Source organism: Lagopus leucura, unplaced genomic scaffold (assembly GCF_019238085.1).
Source record: "Lagopus leucura isolate 7727_CA_CO unplaced genomic scaffold, USGS_WTPT01 Super-Scaffold_100157, whole genome shotgun sequence".
NCBI classification, from domain to species: Eukaryota; Metazoa; Chordata; class Aves; order Galliformes; family Phasianidae; genus Lagopus; species Lagopus leucura.
In genome coordinates, this window is record NW_024962334.1 from 46,967,088 (window position 1) to 46,993,174 (window position 26,087).

A 26,087-nucleotide genomic window follows, 5' to 3' on the forward strand; every position below is an offset into this window, starting at 1 on the left:
GAAGCCGCCGCCCAAGATGGCGGCAGGATTGAAAAGTGGTCGGCGGAGCTGAGGCGGCCCGGCATCCGACCGCCTCCCGGGGCTGCTCTGCCTCCTCCCGGCCCCGCACAGCCTTACCCCGCCGCCCCAGGGCCGCTGCGGGGATGCCCCGGAGGGGGCCGGGGCCGCCGTTGCAGCCGCTGCTCCCGGAGCCATGGAGGAGGAGAGCAAGAAAGGCAAAAAGGTGAGAGCGGGGCTGGGGGTGCGGCCTGCACAGGCGGCTGGGCCGCTCCTTTGGGCCTTTCGTGTCGTCGTTGTGAGGTGGAAGCGCTGCTCCATCTCATCGATTTACGTTTGTGTTTCTTTCCTTGCTGCTCAGGCCCGTTTTATTGCGTTGTTTATGTAGGGGAAACAAAGCCTGAGCCTCTGTGTGAAGGATGAATCTTTCCTGCGGTTCTGGTGACATAAGTGTGGGGGAATGCACTATTTTTGGTGCTGTCTCAGCTGGGGATGCTGCAGTAAGTGGGGCCTCGGGAGGTGGCAGCAGAGCTTCCAGCTGGAGGCTGTGGGATGCTGCAGGAGTTGGGGCCTGTTATGGTTTACCCATAGTGCTTAATCTCTGGTTAAATAAGAAGGGTTGTGCTCAGTGCCCTGTGCAGGGAAGGAAACATGGCTCCTGGTCCTCCCTGGAGGGCTTTGTAAAGGCTGTGATGCCTATGAGCTGTGTGCAGTGTGATGGGATCAGTGGTGTGGGTGATGCTCAGTACACAATGTTTCCTTGCTCAGAAATCCTTTTCTGCTCTAAGAACTCTCGCTCTCAAGGGTGTAAATGATTGCAAAGCAACTTCAGCTATAATGTAGGAATGAGCTGTAAGGATGGTGCTTGGCTGGAATACCCTGTGAGGAGTGATCCCTTCTGGAAGAAGTTCTTATCTCCACTGCATGCTAGGCTTCTGTTATTTTGCAAAAGATAAATCAGCTTTACATTCTACAGTGAAAAATTATGTTCTCTAAGTGTGTGTGTGCCCCACTGTGACTGGGGGGAGAGCTCTGCTGTACTGTCTGCTGTCATCTGGAGCTGGGGGGAGCTGAAGGAGGAATTACGGTGTAGGTATAGCCTGGGCAAAGGGAAGGACAGCTTCTGGGAAGACAGAGCTGTCAGATCTGCTGAGAGGGAGCTTTTCCTGTCTGCCTCACTATAGGGAGTGAGGAGGCAGCTGGCTCCTGTGGAAAAGTGGATTCTCCAGGGTCAGCGGAGCAGAATGCTGGGACAGACTCCCAATGGGTCTGGAGAACTCTAGGGGTTGGAAGGGAGCTTTGGAGTCCATCCAGTCCAGATCCTGCAGTCTGTTTAACCTCGCTCTATACAAAGTATTTGGGTGGAATTTGCTGTGGTTTGGTTTGTGCACCACTGAGAAAGGGCTGGGTTCTTCTCTCTGTCACCACTTGTATACAGGCTGGTATAATCCCACTGAACCTTCTTGTGGCTGACCTGCTCCCCCTCTCCCAGTCTCCCCTCTTGTGCCAGCTGCCCCACTCTCTTGTCACCTTCACAACCCAGTCCCTGTCCCAGCACATCCCAGTCTCATACTGGTGACATCAAACTGGACATGGTGCTGGCATCACAGTGCCATCAGTGATCCTAATGCTCAAGGAGTGTGCTGAAGCACTGTGAAAGCAGCTCAGTGCCAAAGCATGTCTCTGGTTAACAGATGTGTGCAGAGGTCTGGCACGTTGCAGATTTGGTCCCCAGATTCAAGCATCTGTGGCTTCACTTCAGGGCTGAAGCCAGGGTATGGCTGCAATCCTCTCAGCACTGATTTTCCATATCCCTGCAGCTTTTCTGAGCTTGGGTTGCTGTTGAAGATAGCTAATTTGGCTGTGTTCATTCACTGTGCCTCTGTGGTTCCCAGCCCCAGGAGCTTTAGGGAAAGCTCTTCCCCATGCTTTACATACAACGTGGATCTTCCTAGGATGCAGGTGGCTGGCCCCCAGCCAGTGACCTTCTGGGTTGAAGCACAGCAAATGAGTTTCTTTAGCCCTATTAATAAGTAGAATTAGGACGGTTTTGGTCAGGATTAGAAAGAAAATCCCACTCTGGGGAGGAGCAGGCTTACACAGATGAGGTCTTGGCTGAAATTGGAACTCTATAAATCTTACAAATACTCGTGTATCAGATGTTAGTGTAATCTTTCTGACTTCACTGGCTCCAGTAAACCCCAGGTCTTTGGTGTCTGCTTGCTTCCCCTGTTTCTGGGATGAGTTGATCTGTTGTGTGGGGCTGCTTTGTCAGTTGCCAGATCTGCTTGTAGAGCTGATCCATGGAGCTGAATTCTTTGTGCCTTTCAATACTGGTTTGTGTTCAGGATGTTGGCAATTCCTTCTCATGCAGATCATTGGAAAATGTCTGCCAAAAGTAAGGGGGCTGGTTCTTGTTAGCATTGGATGCTGCAGTATGAGCTCCCTGCCCTAATATAAAAAATACAAAGGGGCTGGGATGGAGGCCCCATCTCTCCAGAGTTTCTGGTACAAGACAGGGTTCTGCTGGGTAAGGAGCTACAGGATGGTTGCTTGCATGTCTTGAGCATGCAGTGTTTGTGCTGGAAGCAGTGCTTTCAGAAGGCAGCATTCCTGTCTGGGAGTCTGTGGCTGTGGGGTGGCTGCTCCATGACTTCACTGTGAGATTATGCAGGCCACTTCAGTGATACTAGATCATTTATATTTTTTTTTTTAGCTCCATTGGAATTTTCACACTAATGGAAGCACACCGCTTCTTGGGCTCTGTGTGGTTTTGAGCATGGAGGGCTTACCCTGGGTGTGCATTTCCAGCTGCAGCAAACCATATGGAGAGCATTCCTGCAGGCTAGCTCTGTCACCAATTACTCTTTTTTCTGTTCCAAGACCACTGCAGCAGCCACCATCTGATCCCCAGCCCTTCCAAGGGCATTGTGCAGTTTGCTGGATGGGCTGGGATGCTTTGTGAGAGCTCAGGCTTCAGCTGCTTGACATGCTTTCTCCTTGGGTGCTTTGTATCTCGTGCAGGAGGTTGCACTGAGGGTATGAATAGTATGTACCTCCTCTCCCACCTCTGCACGGCAAGCTGCTCTGCTCTTGGTGTGTCCCTGTTAGTGGTGCTTGATGTGCTGCTTGTGAGGGTCGTGCCTGGTCCCATGGCAGGCTTAAAGCACATGCCCTGTCTTCTCACCTTCCCTTGCTGACAGTTCAGTCTTGTAGGTGAGAACAACCAAAGGAGCCTGGTGTGGCTCTTTGAGAACTGCTTGACTTCACTGCTGTCCTGCTAAACCTAGCTGTGGATTCAAACATTGGTGCTGGCTGTATCAGCTGAAGCTTGGGAAAACCCCAAGTGCAAATCAGCATTTCCTTAATCTTGCTCAGAATCTCTGCCTGCATCCAAAAGCTCAATGGTGAGTAAATCTGTTCTTGGCTGCTTTTGACCTCATCCTGTTTGCTAGAATGGAATGGGAGCCTCTTTTTGTGGAAGACAATCAAGATCTTTGATAATAGGAGGAGCAGAGGCTGAGTGAAGGTGTGTGTGTCCTGGCTTAAGGCTTGAAGCGGGGAAATGTGGGGTGAAAGCAAGGACAGGTAGCTAGAAAGAGTGGGAAGCTGAGGAATGGTAGGGTGTGAGAGTGGGGCTGGTTTGCTGTGTGCAGCAGGTGACCTTCCAGCACTGCTCAGGTACCTCACATGCAGTGCAGATCCCTGAAATAGGGCTGCCAGAATCTCAAGATCCACAGCTTGTCTAAACCAAAGGATTTTTGGTGCTCCTCCAGCCCCAGCTGCTTACTTGGCTGCAGGGAGAGTATTGGTCTGAGCTATGCACCTGTGGTAGCCCTTGTCCTCAGCATCTTCCAGCAATGCCATCCCCAAAAGATGGCATCAGGGTGGTGATACCAAGAAACCTCGTGTCTTCCTGGATGGAAATAGGCAGGAGGAAGCACTCAGTGTTTTTGTGTGCTGCTTCTGCCCTGCTCCAGCACTGCTGCAGCCAGAGCTGCTTTGTCCTTGTCCTCATTTCTACCAGTATGTGTGGTGTGTTTAGTAAATGCTGCCTCATCTGCGTCCTCCTTCCAGAGGATAAGGGCAGAACAGGCCTGTGTGTGGGCTCCTGGGTTCTGTACCAGCACAAAGATGGACTTTCAGATTCTGGCCAGGTCTGGCTCTGCAGGATCTCTCTCCCGTTCCTCTGGTGCTGGTTGGGTATGAAGAGCAGCTGTGGCTGAGGGCAGTCACTTGGATGTCAATCATGGGGCAGACCAGCTTAGCCAGGACAGGTGGCAGCCTTGGGGTGTCACGTACAGATGGTGGGGATGAGGGGATCTGTGGAAATAGGAGCAAGACATGGCACCCCAGCTCTGGCAGGGTGCATCCTGCTGTTGTTAGTGTGAGCAGCAGGGTGGTGAATGTTTGGGAAGCAGACCCTGCCTCAAGGAGGGTATCAGTGGGCACCAGTGCTGCTTTGCTGCTGAGACGTGGGGAAGGGCACACCCTGCAGCAGTGCTTCATGCAGTGCACATTTTCTCTGGGCTTGCACTGCCTGCTTTGGAATAGTTTTCACTGTTGTGGGCTTTGCTCTGTGCAAAATAACCACCGTATAATTTGGTAAATTCTTGCTTTGTTGTCTGGTGAAGGCTGGCAGACAAAGTCACAGAATACAGAGCTCACAAATAGTTGAGGCTATTGTACCAACTTCTGAAAAGGCAACTTGCACTCAGCTAAACTTTCCACTATGGAAGCATTGTATTCTGGTTTCCAGTCCCAGGAAAAAAAGCATGAGCCATCCCTTACCTCATTCCTCTTTGTTTTATAGAGCAATCTGGAACACTGGTTCTCATCCTGTCTCCTGTGTAACATCCATAAAGCAGGTCTCTGTGTTTTGTCCCTCTGAAACATCTGGCTCTGTGCTGGTGAAGCCACATGAAGTGTGGTACAGGATGGTTCTGATGAGACTGGAGGACTCCATGGACTTGAACAGCTGCTGCATCTGCAGGGATATGATGAGGAAGCCCCCAGGTTTGCTTGGGACCCCTGGAGTCACAACTACAACATGCAGTGCAAAACCCCAGAGTTGAGCACTGGCTCCAGAGCTGTGCTTTGGGGTGTGGAGCTGTATCTCTTGGCAGATGCTGAACAGGCATTGCTGTAGTGTGCAGAAATTGCTGTCTGTACCAGTGTATGTATTCCCTACCCAGTGCCACAAAGGAACCTGCAGCTCAGCCCACACAACATGATAAAAATACAGCAGGAAATGCTTGGTCCTTGGAAGGCAGACTGCCTGGAGAGCTGCCACAGCGGCAAGCCCTCCAGAATCAGGTTTCAGCAAGCCTTTGCTAGAAGCAAAAGTCTGCTTGCTGCTTTCATGCACGGCTGAGAACTGTTCTGGTGCTGCCAGTTGCTCTTGCTGGGTGGGTTATCCTGGTCTGTGGTGAACAGGTAGCTGTGGTGGTTGTATGATGCATGCAGTTGTAACTGAAGTTATGGTTGGGATGAGGTGCTCTTTAGAAGCATCTCAAGAGCTTGCTGTGACCAAGGTACTGGGAGCCATCCTCCATATGCCTGGCAAAGGTGAGCAGGTTAAAGCATTTGGAACTGATCTGCACATCCATGTCAGATTGTAAAGCTCCTTTTAGGTTTTGAATGACTTTATTCCACTTCCATTCTTATGACAAAGCCTCATAATGCAGATCCTGGTCTCCCATGTCTCAGGACTTTCATTATGTGATTATTGTGTGTGTATTCCTCATGCTCAGAGTTGGCTGGGACCACCAGTGGGAAGCCCCAGGCTGCAGATGTCTGTGAGCAGCCTGGCACTGACAGAGAGGTGATGACAGCCTGAGAGCATGTTGGGCACAGAACGGGAAGCTTGGCAAACCCCCTCCAAAAGTCTGGCGAAGCTTTGGAGCTGCTAAATGGTGTCTGCCAGAAATAGGATCAAGACCAGAAGCCTCAGGGGAGCGAGAGGAGCTCTTGAGATGTACAGGTGGCACAGAAACCTTGTAGCTGCCCTGCTGAGAAAAGGAAGGAGAATTGGATGCTGCGCTTTGCTTGATGAGCAGCTCGCTTCTGCAAGGGAGGACAGCGTTGAGTTGCTCTCCTTCTTAGAATCATGGAATCACCAAGGTTGGAACAGACCTCTGAGATCATCCAGTCCAACAATCCACCTATCACCTATAGTTCCCACCAAGCCATGTTCCTCAGTACCACATCTAAATGTTCATTGAACACCTCCAGAGTTGGTGATTCCATCACCTCCTTGGGCAGCCCACTGCAGTGCCTGACCACTCTTCTGGAGAAAAGTATTTCCTAATGTCCAACCTGAACCTCCCCTTGTGCAACTTGGGGCCATTCCCTCTTGTCCTGTTGCTAGTTACATGGGAGAAGGGGCCAACACCCACCTCACTACAGTCTTTAGGTAGTTGTAGAGAGCACTGAGGTCTCCCTTCAGTCTCCTCTTCTCCAGACTGAACAACCCCAGCTCCTTCAGCCCCTCCTCATCACATCTGTGCTCCAGACCTCTCATCAGCTCTGTTGCCAGTCTCTGAACACACTCCAGGGCCTCAGCATCTTGTAGCAAGGGGCCCAAAACTGATCAGGATAGTCAGCATGTCAGCTCTAACCCTGTGTCCAAGGTTAGGGCAGGTAATGCAAGATGTGGGGATGAAATGTAGGTTGAATTATGCTGCAGCCTTACTGTGAGTGGATGGAGGAAGAGAATTTGTGTGGTTTCTTTGATGTAGCCCTTATTTCTGGTGGCTGAGCTGGATGAAACAGGAGGGCTGTGCATCTGACCCATAGCAATGCACTGAACTCAAGGCCTTGGCAGGTGGGTCAGACTATATTCAGTGCAGAGAGCTTGTGGAAATGGCCTGAAATAAGTGAGCTTTGGCAGCAAGCACAAGGAAACAAATGGATTTATGGAAACCAATGGAACTGCCAAGATAATGGCAGAAACCAGAGTACACTGAGCACAAAGGTCAAAGCCCAGCTGACCCATTTGCAAACTGTATGTAATGAGAGATCTTATTTTCCCTCTGCAATTGAATTCCTCTGGGCAGAAATATCTGTGGTTAAAAGCTTCTTAAATTGCTGCTTTCTCCACCCCTTGGCAGAACTTGGAGTAAATAAATATTCCTGGTTGGCTTGTAGCAGATGTCAGAAATCAGGCTGAGCTGTGGCTAAAGCAGCCTTCAGGCCTTGGCCAGCTCAGACATGTGCTTCATTTTGCCTGGGGTTGCAAAGCCTGCCTCCAGACAGTTGTTATCATTTCAGTATTGCTGTGCCTTCTAGAGAGAGCTGAGCAATCCTGGGTCCATTCTGAGGCTGTCCATTTGTCCTTAAGCACTGAGGCTCCCAGTGTGCTCACTCTGCTTCCTAACCTGGGTCAATGTGGAGTCATGCTGAAAGCAAGAAGCTCCAGGTACTTGTGCCAGCTGCATTTCTCTGTGCTTATTGAGTGGCTGAGGCTAGGTGAGAATACAGGGAACAGTTAGGAAGCCTGGACCTTCAGAAGAGCTCTATGTGTGTGTAAGTTGCATAAAACTGTTGTATTTACCTACCAGAAGCACACACAAAAAGTTTGCTTTGTGCTACAAAGGGCAAGCAAGAGGCAAAGTGAACTTCAGGGTTTCCCTGCCTTTGTTTTGTCACTTCTTACTGGGTCAGTGAAATACTTCTGTAATGAGAAGAGGAAATAGCCACCTTTCCTGCTTTAATTTCTCCTGAGTGTCATACACTGTAAACCCTCTTAGAAGAGCAGCTTGAATGAGAGACAGGGAATGTGGAAAACATCTGCAGTGTGGCTGAGCTCACATGAGCTGCAGCTGTGGGATGCAGCCATCGTGCCCACCGACCAACAAGCTGCAGAGCTGTGTTTCTGTGGAGCTGCTGTCCCCCCACCTTCCTCAGGGAGCAGAGCAGCAACAGCTCTGGGTGGCAAGAGGTAGGTGATTAAATCCATCCCTGCTCACACCCACACGTGGCACTGAGCCCTTTCTCCCAGGTGCTGCTTCCAGGGATGCAGGGGCCCTGCTGTTAGGGCAGATCTTGGGCTTTGTTTTTTAAAGCACGCTTCCTGCGACCTCTCCTTGGGAGTGTTTTCCAGCTCTGATTACTCATGTTGCTCTTGGGTGGGAACATCAGGACTCCACATCCTTTTCTTGCAGGAATCAACAGCTGTGGTCTCGCTGGCTCTGCAGCAGCATTATTAATATCAATAGAGCACATGCATAGGGCACAGATCACCTGGTACAGAAAAAAGTGTTTACTGCCTCTGCTTCTTAGTGTACAGGTAGCCAGCATGAAGATGCAGGTGATCTGGGTGGTGCCCATGATATCAGGACAGCATGTTGGCTCATCTCATGTCACCTAAAAATTGATGGTGTGCAAGAAGTGGTTAATCTTACAAGGCAGCAGCTTGACGTGTTGGTGGGCTCTGCCTCCCTGAGTGTTCAGCATAGCAGAAGGGTCTGCTACGTATTAGCAGGAGGAGGAAGAACTTGAACCATGATACGTGGATTTGCCAAGCCCTCTTGCAAGGTGATGGAGCCCCAGAGTGTCTCGACATGACTGTGGAGTGGCTGTGGTGCCTGCCTGCAGCTGAGGGCTTCTTGATGCTTGCTGCTGAGAGGGATGCAGCCTGTCTCAATGGTCTAATACAGGCAAGCCTGGCCGTGTGGGTTTGAATGTCCTTAAAGCAGCTTCTGGGAGGCTTTAAATAAAGCTAGAGCTGCACTTGAAGCTGGAGCAGGTCTGCCCTCTGCTCCCAGGATGTCACTGTGGGAGATGTTCCTTGCAGGAACTGCACAGGACCAGTGTTCAGTGACAGTAGTGGCAGTGTTTCCCTGGTGGCTCAGCTTATGGAAAACAGCTGGCTAAGGTCTGTGTGCTCAGGGGGAGATGGCTTTTGGAAGAAGGTGGTTTTTGGGTGTCCTAAATAACTCAGTGAGAACTTCCTAAGTAGTGATGCAAAATCAAATTGTAGAACACATTCCTCCCAGTCTTTTGTGGGGCTGAAGGGACAGCTATCCTGACTAGTGATCTGGAGAGCTTTTTCTCAAACAAGCTGGCCAAAATAATGACCCTGGGGTGGCTGCTGGAAGAATGCAGGCATCAATTCCTAGCCTTTAATTGTGCTGTACATCAGGAGCATCAGGGTTCCCATGAGGAGCTCAAGAGCTGCCACGCATCCAGCTGCAGATCTGGCATTGCTCCATGCGTGTGTCCCACTGCAGAGGCTGGCAGAGGGCTCCTCTTCTAGGAGTTCTGGAGGAGCTGGCATCACTGTTGTGTGCTTTAAGAGAAAGGAGAAGGTGATCCTTAGTGCCCCCAGCACTGCAGTCTGTGCACAAAGAGGAAAAGAAATGCTCGAAGCTGCAAACGTGTTTTAATGCGTGGGGTTTGGTGACTCTCCCAAAATACTGGAGTCCCAGAGGATGTGCTACACCAAGCCAGAGCTTATTTCTTGCTGCCAGAAGGTTCCTCAGATCTTCACCTGCTAGCCCACATAAAAGCCTGTCAGCCAGCACGCATTTGCATTGGTTCATCGAATCATTGGATTTGAAAGGGACTTTTAAAGTCCATCTAGTCCAACCCCCCCTGTGGTGAACAGGGGCACCTATGATTAGCTCAAGGTGCTCAGAGCAACCTGAGGTTCCCTGCTAAGACCTGCACTGTTGCAGGTCTGGGTGTTTCACCTTTCCTTGCTTTGCATGCAGTGGACAAGAGCAATTTTCTGCAAGGTGTCATCAAGGATGTTCTTGTGGCTGCATCCTTTCCTTCCCAACTCCTGTGTCTCTGGACTTGGGGGGTTTGGTGTTCCCAAATGCTTTCTGCTCTGTGTTCAGGCTTCCTCTGGTTGCCCTGAGGAAGAGCTGTGTGTTCCTGGTATTGCATGCAGCCATGCAATGTGTGACTCTTCCACGGCAGCTCTGCTGTCAGATGTCTCTCTTCCAATGAATCTCATGCTTGTGTCCACCTGTATCTAGCCACGGTTGGATCTGATGACTTTTGAAATCCTTTTTCAACCTAAGTAGCTGTGTGGTTCCTGAGGAGGGCATGCAGGAGCTGAGGTTACCTACTGCTAAAACAAGGTCCTGTGTTAACGTGCAGCTAAAACCTGGGGAGGTGGAAGGAGATTGGGGGAGGTGAACCCTCCTCCTCCTTTTCTCACCTGTGTGTTACTCTTCCTTGGGAGATGGGACAAAGATAAACATCATCAGGATCTGCCCTGGAGCCAGCCAAGCTGCTGGAATAGAAAGCACAGCAATAGAAAATACAGTTTTGTGAGGAAATTAGTGGGCTTGCTTGTGGCCAGGCAGCTTCAGCACTTCCTAGTTCTTAGAAGTCTGCTTTTCCTAGTCTCAAGCACTCCAGCGGTTTCTCAGGAACCTTTTTGATCTCTGAGTATTAGCAGAACCCCATGGAATCTGTGGAACTATAATAAAGTAGCTCTGAAAGTGTGCTCCAAGCCATTCCTGAATGGCTGCATACAAACCAATCTCACTGCATTTCCCTCCATCATGAATGTTGCTGAAGGATGTAGATGGAAGGTTCACAACGTGTGGAGACCCAGCAGGCCACGTGCTGGAGGTGCTGGTGATGGGGAAGGCTGTTTCCCACCCTGATCCCTCCAGCATCAATGTGTTCCAGGTTCACTGAATGCAAAGGTAAGCTGTGTGGGCAAGGGATGAGCCCGTACATCTGCCCAGTCCCATCTGGGCTTGTGAAGTGGGGAAGGAGGCAGCTACAGATAACCCAAATCCAGGAGCTGATATTTCACAAGATCAGAGCTATGAGCTGCTCCTGCTGCACTGTGGGACAGCAAGAGCTGAAATCTGGCTTAGGTAGCACTGCTGCTTTTCAGAGAAGCAAATTCACTCAGAGCTTGTATTGCTGCCTTTGGAATGTTGGGCGCAAGGCTGCTTGCTTGGAGGGTCAGAGCTGCACTGAGGGAAGCCTGTGTGTTCCTGCAGTGAGCCAACAGCATGGATGAGCCTCACTGGGATGCACTCAGGGAGGTGGAAGCAGTGGGAGGAGGAGGCCTGGTGGAATCTTTGGGAGGAGGAACAAGGCTCTGCTAAAAATAGCAGGGAAAATTCCTTTCCTCCTGCCTTAAAGGAAAGTCCTGTCTATGAGGCTGGAGGCCTGGCTGGCACGGCAGTCCCAAAGGAAAACACAGCGCTGTGCCTTGTTGTGTGAGTGCTTTTGTGTGACTGATGTGTTAGGCTCAAGCTTTTTCATTGTTTATTTTTTCTTCAGGCTGACGTGGGCACTAGCTCTCTGTTTTCAAGGGAGCCGTGTTTCTGCATTACTTAAATTTAATCATGCTGTCGTTTGGAGGAACACCTTGAAACTGAATACAGTGTTTCTGGCTGAGCTAGGAATTATTTATTTATTTATTTATTTATTTTATTTTTGTTTTCCTTACTTGCTGTGCTGGTGATGCTGCAGCTGGTCCAGTCTCTATCCCAGGCCTCCCAGCCCCAAGGAAATGACAGCAGATTCCCTGGAGCCCAGCAGAAATGGCTGAGCAGGGCAATGAGATCCCCTCCAGAAGCTTTAGATGGGATTTATGGTGACCAGGAGGGGCTGGGTGACCAATGGAACTGGGAAGCAGCCACATCAGCCTACAGCGAATTCTCTTCCTTATGCTGGAGAAGCTGCATGAAACAGATGCTAAGCCCAGCATCACTGCCTCCATTGCTCCTGCATCTTTCCTCTCCCCAGTCCTGACTTTTCCAGCCCAGTTTGCCAATGGGGAAGCCCAGATCTGGTTTCTGATGTTCTCCACCCCTGGCAGGGGCCAGCTCAGGGCAGGCAGAGGATGCTTTGCAACCATGCACTGTGTGTAGGCGCAGCTGTTGTATGTTTGGCTTCAATCTTCTCTCAGAGCCCAATGGGGAATGGCTTGCATGTCTGATTCCTCAAACAGAGGACTGGCAGAGGCCAGAGCTGCACATGCTGCCTTTCTGCTCCCAGCCTTGGCTGCCTGCCTGCAGCTTCACTTGATTCATTTGCAGCTCCATGCCTGGCACCACAACCCCAAGCACTGCTCAGATCCTTTCTGTAGTGCTTGCTGATGGAAGGCTGAACCTCAGCTTCAAGAAGGCACATTAATAATGGTTCAGGTTAGCATTTCAGCATCCTAGTATTTTATATTTATGTATAGACCACTGATGTATACACATACATATCTCCAGTTTGGCTGCAGGATTTAATTGTGCCAAGCTGGGTGTTGATCTTGCTGCTGCACTGTTTCAAACCAGGTTCATAAGGAAGAAGCATAGAGAGGAAAGCACTTACACCAAGCACGTTTAATGGGTGGTTTTTGCTCTCAGTCCCACACGCAGCTTTGAGTGACTTCTTGTCACTCCACCTGTGCTGCTGTAGTTCTTTGGTCATTTCCAACCACAGAGTGACTGAGAGACCTTTTGGGCTTGGTTTGGTTTCCATGCTCTGCTGTTGCCTCATCACATTTTTGGCCTGACTGAAGTGATCCCTGGCACCATTGCTGGGTTTGGGGCTGGTTTCTGACCTGCTCAGATCTGCTGCCCAGCCTGGTGTGCTGTCAGCTCCCTTAATCCCTGTGCAGATGTGCTGTGGGAGAATTAGCTGTTACTGCTCTGCGTTGGAGATAATCCACTCAAGTGGATTAAGAAGCTGTTTCTGCTGCTAATAGGAGGGATGCTTTTTCTCCTTTGTGTTCAGCTCAAAAAACTGAACATGTTTAAAGGGGCTGTTCAGAGCCTCAGTGAGTTTTGGATGGAAACAAAGAGCCAGGCTGGTGAAAGCAGCCTCAATCTCTGTACTGGGGCCGAGCAAGCACTCTACTACAACCACCTTAATCCCCAGCCCAGTGCCCTGACCCTGGGCACAACTGAGCAGAGCCTGGCTCTGTCCACCTCAGTCCCTGCAGGGGTTTATGGCCATGGGTGGGATCCCCCTGAATCTCCATTTCTCCAGGCACTGGGCACAAACTGAAGCTCACCCTGCCCAGCAGGAAGCATCCCTGTGCTGTGCCGGTGCCCTGCATGAGGGCCCAGAGGCCGTGGGGTCTCCTTGTTGGAGGTCTTCAGTCCCACCTGGGTGTAAGGCTGGGCACTGTGTTCTGGATGGCCCTGCTGAAGCAGAGGGGGATCAGAAAGGCCTCCAGCTTCAGCACTGTGCAGTGTCAGGTATCATAACCTCAAGGGGGTGCAGCTGTGCTTACCAAGAAGCTCTGAGTTGTTCAGTGCCCACCAGTGAGCTCTTCCTAAATTTGCATGCCTGGTTCTATCTCCTTAATGTACCTCTTGAGTCCCACCAGCGTAAACGTGCCAGCGGGACACCCAATAAAGTATAGGATGCCCTGGATCCATGAGTCCTTTTTTCCTAAATGGTTTATTTTGGCAAGAGCCAAGGCAAACTCTTCCACAAGGTCTGCAGAACCTGAGGAGGGTCTGGGAGCATCCCTGCCCCCCAGACCCCGTGGGACTTGGGGATGCTCTGCAAAGTGCTCGTGTCCCCCATTCCTCACTGTCTTCCAGTTGGCCCCAAGTGTAGGTGAGCATGCATTGAGTGGGTTCTCTAAAGAAATGTAAACAGAACTCAGCTACGGCACTGGAGTTGCAATTTGGGGCTAAAGAAGGAAGAAAGCAAGCTGACTTTGATTGCATTGATTTTAAGGATCTCTGAGGAGTGCATCCCCACCCGACCTCCTTCCTACCTCTGCTCCGTGTGGTTCTCTCTGGGGAAATCACCCAGTGTAGCACTTTAATTGATTCTCTCTCTGCAAAATTAGGGACTTGTTTTTGTCACTGCTCTGGGCCCTGCTTGAAGCCAGGCTCACTGCATGCTCCTCTCCTTCCCAACGTGCTCTCTGGGAGCAGCTCGTAACCTCATTTTCAAGGAGCCAGCAGCCTTCTTTTTGCAAATGTAAGGGCTGGAAATGCACACCCTGATAAAGCAATGCACCTTTTGGGCTCGCAGATGGAGACAGAGCTCAGAGTATGAAGTTGTATGAAAACAGGCAAAGCTTGGGAGCATCACCTCCTGGCACACAAACCCCTTTGGTTCCATGGGTGTGGGAACCCACCCACGGGGTGCCTGAGCATCGGCCCCATAAGCAGCCCAGTTCTGCCCTGCAAACCAGTTGAGCCCCCACAGACGTACAGATGCCTCCTCTTCACCACTTCTCCTTTTTTTCCCCCTGTTTTAACACTTGCTTTCACCAATGGCAGCATGTTTTGGCTGTTGCAGCGTGTGACAGAAGGAAGCTGTGGTTATCGTACTTCCGGGACGCGAGCGGCCAGGCGAATGAGCACACATAGGTTTGCCGGTGTTTCAGCACAGAGCACGGGGCTTGGGGTCCCTGGGACCAGTGGGGCATCCCATCTCAGCCAGGACAAGTTTTTGGGAAGCAGCAGCCCCTGTGCATCTCCTCCGGAGCCGGGCGCTCCATGGAGAGTGAGGTAGGTGTTGGGTAAATGGCTCCGAGACGCCGTGGTTGTTCCGTGTTGTGCCACACTCCATCACACCTCCGGTCTTGGACAGCAACATCTGGGCTGTTTCCCACTTTGAGGAGGTTTTGGATCTCCTGTAGGGCTTGGGAGCTTCCCCGTGCAGGGGGCTGCGATTGGGTGGTGGGAATTTCTTTGCGTTGGATCCGTGCGCTTAACGTGGGTCGGGTGGTAACAGTCCCAGTTCTGCTGGCTCGTTTTGCCATCACTCCAGTTCCTGAAAGTTACTGTTGTAATGAGATCCTTACAGGATGGCAGCTGAGTTCAGGGTTGGATGCCCTCATATTGAGCTCTTTTAGCGTGGTGTGGGGTTTCTTTCTGTGCTACTACCCCAGCAAGAGGGCTGAGGAAACCCATTGCTGCCCATTGGGCTCCAGTAGCCAAGCCCCGTCTCTCCCTGTTGCATGGGAGCTTCTTGTTTGGGGATTTCTTCTGTTACCTGTGTCCCATCCCTTTGGCAGGAGCCAGCTGGGTGTTGTGGCACAGGAAGATGGCATTCCTTGCTCAGAGCCCAGTGTAACCATACTGCTGTGTTATCTGCAGGCACAGCTGCAGCACCAGGCGAGGCACAGTACCATCAAGCTGTCTGCAGTCCCATTTGCCCTACTAACTCCTCTATTTTTGTCTCTCTGGCACGCCCTGCTCAAAGGGAAGTGTTGCAGGGCTGGGCTGTCCCTGACGTCCTTGCGGTGCCTGGTGCAGCCTGGTAAATACTCCTCAACCAGGAGCTTTCCTCTGCTCCTAGCATAATGGCTTCAAGTTATTTAGGTCTCACTTTGATCTTACTTGTTCCTGTAGAGCTCATTCTGCTTGTCTAAACTTAGAAAAACAGCTCAGTGAGACCAAGCTGTGGGTTTCGACGAAGGCTCTGCAGCAGTTCTTCGTGGTGCTTTGCTCTTTCATCTCTATTGCTCTCTCAAGTTGCCAAAGTTTGTAGTTTTTGTTAAGGTCTCTTTATGTTTAATGAACTCACTTTTAAAGCATCTTCCTTTGCAGACCATAGATCCACTCATCTCCCATGCCCCAGCTCAGCCCTGCTGCCTCCCAGGTTTGTAGGATTTCCCAGCTCAGAGCATTTCCCAAAGTGGCGGTGGTGATGCTCCCCCTATGGGAAGCCATGCAGCATGCTGGGTGAGCAGCAGCTCTGAAATGCCAGCTCTTGGCTGCAAATCAGCTCCAGCTCTTCCAAAAGGACCTCTGAATGGTTTGGGACCGTAAAGGCTGGTGTCTGTGAGTCTGTCCTCATGCTCCTGGGTGTTCCCCTGCCCCTGCAACACGTTCAGCCTGAATCTGGAGGGTCTTGCAGGTTCTGGAGGGACTCAGGTGTGGGCAGGGTGAGCTCCTGAAACCCAAGCATTGCTTACAGAATCTGCCAGCACATCTGGCTTTGCTCTTATTCCAGATCTGAGCCAACTCCAGCATCTCATTTATGGTACCTCTTCACACAAAGACCTCGTAAGCATTGCCCAAGAAACCCTTGATGGGGAGATGGATGGAAAGCAAGCATCACCCAATCCCAGTCTCATAAGATTACTTGTTTGCTTGTGTGCTGTTGCTGGCTACCAGAAGACAGTGCAATTCGTAGCTCTAAAACCTGACCCAGTCCAACTCTGGGCTGGTTTGGGTTCATACAGCAGTGTGAGCAGAAATGCTCTGGTCTTTCTGTTTCTGGGCACTGCAGAGCTGCTGTCTCTGCTGTCCCTTTCCAACACCAGTGCCATGCAGTGTCAGAGGCTTTGGGAGTCCATGGCACAGCCCAACTGCTCGTTTGCTGTAATTTGATGCAGGAACCCTTCACCCTAACACCCCGCTGTCTCCTTTTCTCCCCGCAGCCTGGAATCGTGTCCCCTTTCAAGCGAGTCTTCCTGAAGGGTGAAAAAGGACGAGATAAAAAGGCCCAGGAGAAGGTGACGGAGAGACGACCTCTCCATACCGTCGTGGTGTCACTGCCTGACCGTGTTGAGCCAGACATCCTGCTGAATGACTACATCGAGAAGGAAGTGAAGGTACTGTCTACCTGCCTGACACCCGAGCTCCCCTCTTGCAGACCCCATGGCTGGCTGCATTTCCCCCAGCACGGCTCTTTCACTTTCTTTATCCCCTTGTGATGCTGTAGCTTCTTCTGCCTTTGGTGCAGAGTTCTGAGGTGCAGAACCTCAGCGCGCTGCCACGTTGCTTTCCTCTGCACTTTCAGAGGGTTTTGGGGTGGCTTTCTCACTGCTGAAATGCAGAAATTGCCTTTTTTCCTTCCTGGCCTCTGGGCTGATCGCATCTTTTTTTTGTAGCTCCTGTGAAATATTGGGTGTTGCAGTCCACAGAGAAGATGCTCCCTCTGATCTCAGGGGTCAAACCCAAAGGAAACGAATGCTTGCTGCTAACTGCAGGGGCTGAAGGGAGAGAGAGATCATCTGTGTGTGAGCTCCCTGCAGCTACAGGAAGGAGTGGATCCATGTAGCTATTAAGCATCAAGATTACTTAAAAGCACAAGAGATCTTTCAAATGTATGGGTGCTATCTAGCAGCTTATATGGGGGCTGTACATCAGGCATTTGGCAGTGCCCTTTGCATTGAGTTGAAGTCTACTTTCCTAGGGTTCCGGGGGCTCGTTTGGTGTGCGGATGAGATATGATGACATTTTGTTCTTTTGTTCTTTTGCAGTATTTAGGCCAACTCACATCTGTCCCAGGGTACCTGAATCCTTCCAGCCGCACTGAAATACTGCATCTGATAGATAACGCGAAGGTAAGCTCAGCCCTGCAGAAGGCTGCTAACGAGCTGCTCTAGTTCCTGTCATTATCAGCTCAAACAAATGCACGCAGCATGATTCTAAGGCCTGTGGGGCTTCTCTGAGGGTGAGTCCCAGTCTGACTGGGGCCCTCTTTCCCTAGGTTACAAGTGTGGGAAGCCTTGGACAAAAAATTGCAGCCACGCACCGCTGGAGCTGGGCAAGGAGGCGTGGGATTCAGAGAGAATTGTGGGGCGACTGGAGAAAGAAGGGGCATCTCCCTCCTCCAGGTTGTAGGAAGGTTTGGGGATCTGGAATAGCTTTGTGTGAAGCCAGCTTCGTCTGGGATTATGGACTTTGCCACCCCTTTGTCCTCAAGAGTTGGCAGAAGGCTATGGGATTTTACTGTTAGCAGGAAGGCCCAGCAAACAAGTCCTGCAGATAGATGAGGGGAAAGGTGAAGGACCTCCATCCAGATAGGGGACAGTTCACCAAAGGGAAAACAATTCAGTTTTTTAATGGAAATGCATTTGTTGCAGAGAGCACATCAGCTTCCGGGGCAGCTGACCCAAGAGCACGATGCTGTGATCAGTCTGTCTGCCTACAACATCAAGCTGGTGTGGAGGGATGGAGAAGATCTCATCCTCAGGGTCCCCATCCATGACATTGCATCCGTGTCCTACATTCGAGATGACTCTGCTCATCTGGTTGTGCTGAAAACAGGTAGACTGGGGCTGACACGGGCACCCAGGTGTTGGTTGTAGGGTTGTGGGAATGAGAAAAGAAGCTCTGCTCTCACTGACTGTGAGTCTGAGCAGTAGTTCTGCGAGCCAGCAGGGCAGGACAACAGTGCTTGCTGTGGGTCTTGTAATCATGGAATCACAGAATGTCCTGAGTTGAAAGGGACCCACGAGGATCACTGAAGCCAACTCCTGACTCCACACAGTGCCAAACCCTGTGTCTGACAGTGGCATCCAAATGTTTCTGGAGCTCTGGCAGCTTGGTCCCCTGGGGAGCCTGTTCCCTGCCCACCACTCTCTAGTGCAGAATATTTTCCTAATGTCCAGTCTGCACTGAGAAGGGCCTGGGAATCTGTCCCCAGCAGTTTTATCTTTATTAAACCTGCATGGTTTGGGACTGAAGTGTTTGGGGAAGGCTGAGCTACTTAAAAGATGTAATGACAGAGACTTACTGGATTACAAACCCTGTGACAGCAAAGGACAGTCTAGAGAATGAATGAATAACTGACTTACAAGGCTGTAATTCTGCTGTTGGGTTCCTGAGGCTGACTGAGCCATGGAAAATAAGCCAGCAATTCATGGAGATGTCAGGAACCTGCTTTAAATTACAGGTTCTTCATTCAAATGCTTTGAACACATGCATCTCTCTATCTCAGGTGGATCTCCTACATGCCTGCTCCTCTGGAGTGTTTTCTGCTGGCTGTGGGATCCTGTGCTCCCCTGTTCTGTAGGATTTGCTGTCCCTGCAGGGTTAGAGACCAGACTGGTGTGCAGAACCTCCCTAAAGCTTTTCTGTAATTTGTGTTTTCACTGCACAGAAACCTCTGTGCTCAGCCCATAGAGGGGCAATAGCACGTCACCATGTCAGCCTGATGTGGCCAGTCCTCTGCTGGGCAGGTACAAAAGCAGCTCTGTGCACACTGGTTGTGAGCTGCTCGGAAGACAGTCTGGCTTGCAAGGACTGATTGTTTGCTTACTGCCTTGGCCTTTCTGTGATGATTTCTGTGTTTCTCAGCTCAGGACCCTGGGATCTCCCCAAGCCAGAGTCTCAGTGCTGAGAGCTCCAAAGCTCTCACCTCGGGCTCGCTGTCAGAGAGTGGTGTGGTACCCGTGGAAGCTTGCTGCTTGGTGGTGCTGGCTACAGAGAACAAAGTAAGGCTCAAACCACTCAGTTCACATTGTTCCATGGTGTGGTTGTCTCCAGGGTCACTCTGGAATTGCACTGGGAATGGGATTGCAGACACAGATGCTATCAGAAGATGCTTTTCCTTTGTTTGTGGTGCCTGCTGCCTGGAGCTTTCTCTGGCAGCAGGAAATCTATGAACACAACTGAATCTATCCCACAATAGGTTGTGCTAGCTGGGGCATTTTTGTGATGCTGACCTGGAAATTTGTTTTATCCAGCACCCAAACCCAGAGATTTTGATCTGGCCTGTGTGCTTCTCCAGCAGAAACCTTTTGCCTCAAGGCTGAGGTTTTGCACTCCTTTTCAGCTGCATTTTCTGTGCTGTTCCTCAGAGCAACTGCACCTATTTGGGATGTAGGTCATGTAGCCACAGTCCCAGACAGCAGGAGAATAGGGCAGAGCATCAGCACAAGGTGTGGATGTTATCTAATAGCTGTGAGGTGATTGTTCAGGTGATGGAGCTTCTGATCACCTATGGCCTCAAACTGGTTGGTGGAATAGAGCTGGAGTGCTTGTGGGCATCATGGAATGGTGATGAGAAGTCACACGTGCCTAGCACCAAGGCAAACCTCTGGGGACATGGTAGGAGCTAAGAGAAGACCTGCTGCATTCTCTCACCACCGCATCTTGCTCCCTTCTCAGGTGACTGCGGAGGAGCTGTGCTCACTTCTCAGCCAAGTCTTCCAGATTGTTTACACTGAGTCCACAATAGACTTCTTAGATAGAGCAATATTTGATGGTGCGTCCACGCCGACACGGCACATGTCCCTGCACAGTGGTAAGTCCCTGCCCTCTCTGCTTGCTCTGCCCCCCTCTGCAAGTCCTTCCCATCCTCACCAATGTCTGTTGCCTCTCTTCAAACAGCCAGCCAGCCTGGCACTTCCCCTCCTGCAGGGTCACCTCTATGTTGAGAATTAAACTGTGGATGCCCCATCCCTGGAGGTGTTCAAGGCCAGGGTGGATGGGGCCCTGGGCAGCCTGGTCTGGTATTAAATGGGGAGGCTGGTGGCCCTGCCTGTGGCAGGGGGGTTGGAGATTCGTGATCCTTGAGGTCCCTTCCAACCAAAACCATTCTGTGATTCTGTAGTAAGTCCCTTTCTTTTAATTGCTTAGGGGATAGAGTGGCACGAGGGCTGTCTCCTGCCTGGAGGTGTCTCCAGGCTATATGAAGCCAGAAGGCATCAGCCTTGGTGTGTCCTTTTCTTGTTGGGTGGAGGTAGTTAATAAAGCTGTGCCTTGTGCTACTGCAGTTCTGCATCTCTGCTGGGTCTACCTGTAACCAGCCTGGCACAGCACTGTTCCCCTCCAACACCATCAGTGTGTCCCCATCACAAATCAGTGGCTGGGAAAAGCACCAAGCTTTTACCTCACTAGCACCACCACATCATGAATGTCTCTCTTGCAGATGACTCTTCTACAAAAGTGGATGTTAAAGAATCATACGAAACAGAAGCAAGCACCGTGTAAGTGGAAAGTGAACGTGGTGAAACATGATAGCTCAGCACTGGGGGCACTGCCTCATTTATGCAGCCCTGCTGTCTGTCAGCCCAAAAGCAGGAAGTGCTGCAGTCCACAAGTTGGAAAGTTTCTGATCACCCAGGCTGGAACATTTGATAGCATTTTTGCTGTCTCTGTGCAGGACTCTGGTCCTGCCTCCTCAGCATCCTTGGCCATAGTGTTCTGTTACTGCAGTTTTCTGGGGAAGGTCGTGTGTGCAGAGCAGAGCTGTTTTGTCTGCTTTGTCACGGTTCTTCCTCCTGGATCAGTGACCACTGAAAATGGCAGCAGCGTTTGTGGGCTGAAAACCTGACACCCAAACCGGTTGTTCCGTGTTGAGGATCAGAATTTCAAATGGAACACTATGAATATGGTCTCTTTGGGGACCTCTTTCCCCATTGGTCTGAAATGAGAAAGCAACTGGGGGAGATCTCTTCCCCTGTAGGGCTCTCTATTGAGCAGATCACAGAGACAACCCCTCTGTGCTGTGCATGACTGCTCCCCCAGGTTCTCCCATGCTGTGCTCAACACGAGGTGCCTAAGGAGCTCTGGGTAGCTCACAAACCATTTGTGTTTCAGTTCCTTTCCAGAAACTTTGGATGCAGGTGACAACTCTCCCTCTTCCTTCTTGACACAACAATCTCCACACATCAAAACCATCAGCGAGAGCGAGCTGAGCACTACAGCCACAGAGCTGCTCCAGGACTACATGATGACGGTAGGGTGCCCTCAAGGCAGCGTCTGCCCATGGGAAAGAGTGGGAGGGTTTTCATTTTGGTGCTCATGGGAGCACATTTGTGCCCTTGGCATCGTCTGAGCTCCTCCCTGTTTGCTCCAGCATTGCCTGGGCCCTGCAGGTAATATGATTTTGTCCATGCTGGTATAGGAACACATCATCCTTCCAGGCCTGGAGACCAGTGCAGGCTCTCATCTTTCTCATGCTAAAGCACCTGCACTCGATTGTCCCCTCTCACTGTGGTGGGACACAGGGTTCCCATGTCCATCACTTCATGAGCTGCACTTCTGCAGCGTGCTCACAGCTTTTCTTAGTTCAAAAGCTGGACAGCTGACAGCTCAGAGCAGTTTGCACCATCCCATCCTGCCGGGTTCGTCGCCGCAGCTCAGTGACTCCCATCAGAATAGAAGCAAACCCCGTTCCCAGGCTTCCCACGCTCTCTTCTCCCTCCCATCTCATCAGAGCTGAAAGAGTGCTCCAAGAAAATCAGCACCATTTGTGGTGTGCTTGTGTCCTCAGCTACGAACAAAGCTCTCTTCCCAAGAGATCCAGCAGTTTGCAATGCTGTTGCACGAATATCGCAACGGAGCCTCGATACACGAGTTCTGCATCAACTTGAAGCAGCTCTATGGGGACAGTAGGAAGTTCCTGCTCTTGGGTGAGTGTCTTCCCTTTGTGTCTGGCTTTGCTTGTGCCCGCTGCTAGTTGTCTTCTGGTTTCCAGATGAGCTCCTCGGCTCCTAAAACACCTTGGTTTGGTGGCTTAGTGGTAGCACTCAATGTTCCTGTGTCCCTGGAGCTGGGTCCTGGCCAAGTTCAACACAGTACAGTTTGGGTGTTCAGCTTGTTGAGGATGCCTTGAGGACCTGTGCTCTCACAGCGTGACCTTACAGTCATGGAGGGAAGGTGTGCACCAAGCACAGTGCCAGCAGGCACGTGCTGACACCATTATGTGGGAGGCAGGCAGGACCATTTCCTTTCCCTGCACTAAAAGGAGGCCAACTGCCTCAGAGGCTCTCAGAGTCCCTCAACTCAAGCTCCTTGCTTTGATTTTGGCTCTGATAATCTGAAACAGCATTAATAGCAGGGAGCAAAGGAACCTTGGGGCTGAGCTCAGGGCCCTGCCCCAGCTCTCGCTCACAGATGCCTGGTGCTTCTGCGTGCAGTGCCTTTTTTTTGCTCTCATTTAGATGGAGAGCTGCTGAAAGCAGCCAGAGTGACTCAACAGCACAGGGAGGGGGGGCAGCATGGCCTCCACTCCCTTTGTCTTGGGCACACAGAAGTGTAGTCAGGCATCTGCACCAGCACAAAAGCATTTTCTTTCATCCCTGTGCACACAGCCTGCTTGCTTTTCATGTCACCATTACCAAAGCCAACGCACAACACGACCCCTGTGCTGGGAGGCTGATTTTATATTGACCACACTGCTGAAAAGCAGCTTGGACTTGGCTTTCCTGTAAAGAATCATAGAATGGCTTAAGTTGGATGGGAGCTTAAAAATCACAGAGCTCTAACTCCCTCCTGCAGCCCCTGCCAGAGGTCGTGCAAGTTTCCTTGGTGGTGGGGATCACTGTGATCCTAAAGGTGGGGGTGGGAGAGGTGAGGAGAGTCAGCAGCACACCCAGAAGCTGCCTGAGACAGAGCTGCACTGCAGCCACTCACTCCACAACCCCATGCTGTGCCCCCATGGTGACAGCACCCAGCTCGTGACGCCGGCCCCGCAGCAGGGTGCAGAGATGGGGACAGATGGCCCCCAAATGCTCTGCATGCCCTCTGTCAGGGGCCTTAATCTCATGCTGATGCTGTTACACTAACGAGATGAGCAAAGCCCAGCAATATGCTCAGCGATGAAGTCACAAACGATCCTTTGGAGCTGGGAAATCCCACTGCAGCCCCCAGGAATCATCCTTGGCCCGTACACATCTGCCTCTCTCGGGGCAGCCATGAGATGGGAGCACCGGCGGCCCCAAAAGCGCCGCTCAGAGCTCCTCCAGCAAACCCTACCCATGTGAAACGCTGCAGCTGATGTTTCCCTCCTTGTGTTTTCTTCCCTGGGAAAGGCCTACGGCCCTTCATTCCTGAGAAAGACAGCCAACATTTTGAGAACTTCCTGGAAACCATCGGAGTGAAGGACGGCCGCGGCATCATCACAGACAGCTTTGGGAGGTACAGGCGGACGCTGAGCACCACCTCCAACTCCACCACCAACGGCAACGGCGCGGCCGGCAGCTCGGATGAGCAGTCTGTGCCCTCGGAGGAGGACGAGTGGGACCGCATGATCTCACACATCAGCAACGACATCGAGGCGCTGGGCTGCAGCATGGACCGCGACTCCTCCTGAGAGCCGGCAGGCTTTGGCAGCACCTGCCCAACAGACCCTCGTTTCCAAAGAGGTTTTCAGGGTGGAGAAGGATGTAGTTACTCTCCCGTCTGCGCCAGCAGCTGTCTGTGCCCTCTTACTGTGAAGGTGTGCGTTGCTGCAGGCACGCTGCAAAGGAGGAGCCGGGTAGGAGCCCATCCTCCAGCCTTCCCTGGTCCCATCAGCGCGCAGGGAGCGAGGCTGGGAGAGCCCTGTGTGGAGGCAGGTTGCCTACAGCCCTCCCTCCCTCCCTGGTTTACAGTTTTGCACATGGTGTCCTTCTTGTAACTGCTCTCCTCCTCCCCTCTTTTGAATGAAGTTTACCACAATGTGAATTATTTAAGCCTAGCCTTGCAGTTGGCACAGCATTTCGCAGCCAGACCTGCAGGTGCTCTGCTTCCCTCCCTCCCCTCCATCCTCCTGCAGCATGCTCTCAGCTGGGCTCCCAGATTTTGTGCTTTTGCTTCTGTCCTGCAGGGAACCTGGATTACAAACCCCATCTGCCCGCTCCTTGCCTTCGCTCCAGCAGTGGCAGGAAGGAGGCAGCACCTGCCCCATGTTCACAGTGGTGGGAGGTAGCACAGAGCCTCTGCTGGCTCCTGAGGTCCCAAAGGACATTATCACACACCCATGGAGGTGAGAGCTGCTCCTGGACAAACACAGTGGGGTCTCCAGCACACGGTGTACATATTGTAAATATTTTACACGCAGTTATAAATACACACTTATTTTTTTAATCTGTATCCCTTGCCCAGGAAGCAATCCTGCTTAAAGGGAGGTGCTGGCAGAACCCACGGGCATGCAGCTCTGCTTGCTGGGTGCACAGGAGCTGGGGTAGGAGCAAGCACAGTCAGTGCAAAAACACAAGCAGCAGGAAGAGAGCACAGGCTTGGGCAAACTGTGCTGGGCAGGGAGCAGAGCTGGAGCTTTCCTTTCTTTGCACACTTCTGTGGCTACGAGGGGAAGCACAGGCTGCAACCCCTTTAGGAAAGGCCTGTCCCTGTTTTGATTCATGCTCAGGAGCACTGCTGTGCTCAGCATTGTACCCCCTCAAGCCCTTGCCCAAAGCAGCTCCAGCACCTCCTGTGAAGGTGCTAGGATGGAAGAAGGACCAAAGGCAGTGAGGAGCAGGGGAGGCTCTGGTGTATATAGCACAAGGACACAGAGGTACCCCCCTGCCCTTGCTTGGAGCTGGCTGGCCTCTGCAGGACCCAAGCCCAGACACTTGCTCAGCACTTTGCAGGGGAATTCAGCCCCTCCAGCACATTCCTCTGTGCTTTGTCCTGCTGCATTGCTTCCACTGCAGTAACACATCCCAGAGCTCCCACTGCCCTTTAATGTTGCTTATCCTCTGCAGCCCCATGCAGAAGCTTGCCACCATCATCCCAGTGCCAGGCTGCTCCCTCATTAACCAGATGCAGTTCTCTGCCATCCTGCTGTGGATCCACTGCTTTGATGCCATCCTGCCACGCTCCCTTTGCAGCTGGGACAGAGCCCAGAGCCAAGCCTTCATCCCTACATCCTCTCCCCTCTCTCAGCTCTGCCCCTTGGGCTACTTCTTACCCTGCTCCTGCAGGCACAGCGGTCCAGGATTGCAGCCCCAATGACCCCACAGCTCAGTGCTTCATCTTTAAAAGGTGCACACTTGTGTCCTGCTATGGGGCACTTCCTTTTAAGGCAGCTCCACACTGCAAATCACAGCCATAAAAAAAAAAAAAAAAACACAACTCTTCCCTTTGCCATTGAGGCTGCTCTGTCAACAGCTGGACCACAAGCAGGAGAGCAGGAGAGCTGCAGCCCCTGCACCAGCAGGGTTAGAAAAAGTGAAAAAAATAATAATAAAAAAAAACAACCCCAAAACTCACAAGTCAGGAGTAACAGGCATTGAGCTCCCACTGAGCTTGGGAGCACTGCTCCAGAGCCCTGGCTATGCTGAGTCCTCAGTGCCTTCTTACACACATGCAGATTTATAAAGAAGAAAACATCACCAATGACACAAACTGACCCTTGAGTCACTGACAGCTTAAGGAAATCTGGAAAAGAAAAACCCTATTTTTGAAAAGTTTGTGTACAGAGATGCATTTAGCAGAAGCTGTAGCAGCTCATGGTATTTTTTTATACTTCACTGGGAAATGTGATTTAGTTCTGGAGATAACTGTTTGTCAGAACTCTGTTGAGGTGACTGAGTGCTTCCCCAAAAAACCCCACTGCTGCTCCCCACCACGACAAGCCCCCGTGCTGCCCAAGACCCCGAGCACCGCAGGGGGAGCCGGGGACGCCCCGGGGGTGTTTTGTATGTATGCTTTCTGTATGGAGTATTTGTTACAGGTAAATATAACTCTGCACCTGGC

General features: G+C 51.4%; 1 protein-coding gene across 1 annotated transcript; it reads left to right on the forward strand.

Moving 5' to 3' along the window:
• Positions 1-26,087, forward strand: CCM2 (CCM2 scaffold protein). The gene is made up of 10 exons (XM_042888698.1): positions 1-223; positions 16,328-16,501; positions 17,153-17,236; positions 17,759-17,942; positions 18,975-19,111; positions 19,788-19,923; positions 20,551-20,608; positions 21,222-21,360; positions 21,898-22,036; positions 23,438-26,087. Exons 1-10 carry the CDS (start codon positions 194-196, stop codon positions 23,716-23,718), a joined length of 1,362 nt encoding a protein of 453 aa, XP_042744632.1. The 5' UTR covers positions 1-193; the 3' UTR covers positions 23,719-26,087.

Excerpts from the sequence above, each read along its gene's own strand:
- CCM2 (XM_042888698.1), top strand. The coding sequence starts at position 194 with ATGGAGGAGGAGAGCAAGAAAGGCAAAAAG. Across the intron at positions 17,943-18,974 it reads TCTGGTTGTGCTGAAAACAG|CTCAGGACCCTGGGATCTCC; the intron begins GTAGACTGGGGC and ends TGTGTTTCTCAG. Across the intron at positions 20,609-21,221 it reads GAAACAGAAGCAAGCACCGT|TTCCTTTCCAGAAACTTTGG; the intron begins GTAAGTGGAAAG and ends TTTGTGTTTCAG.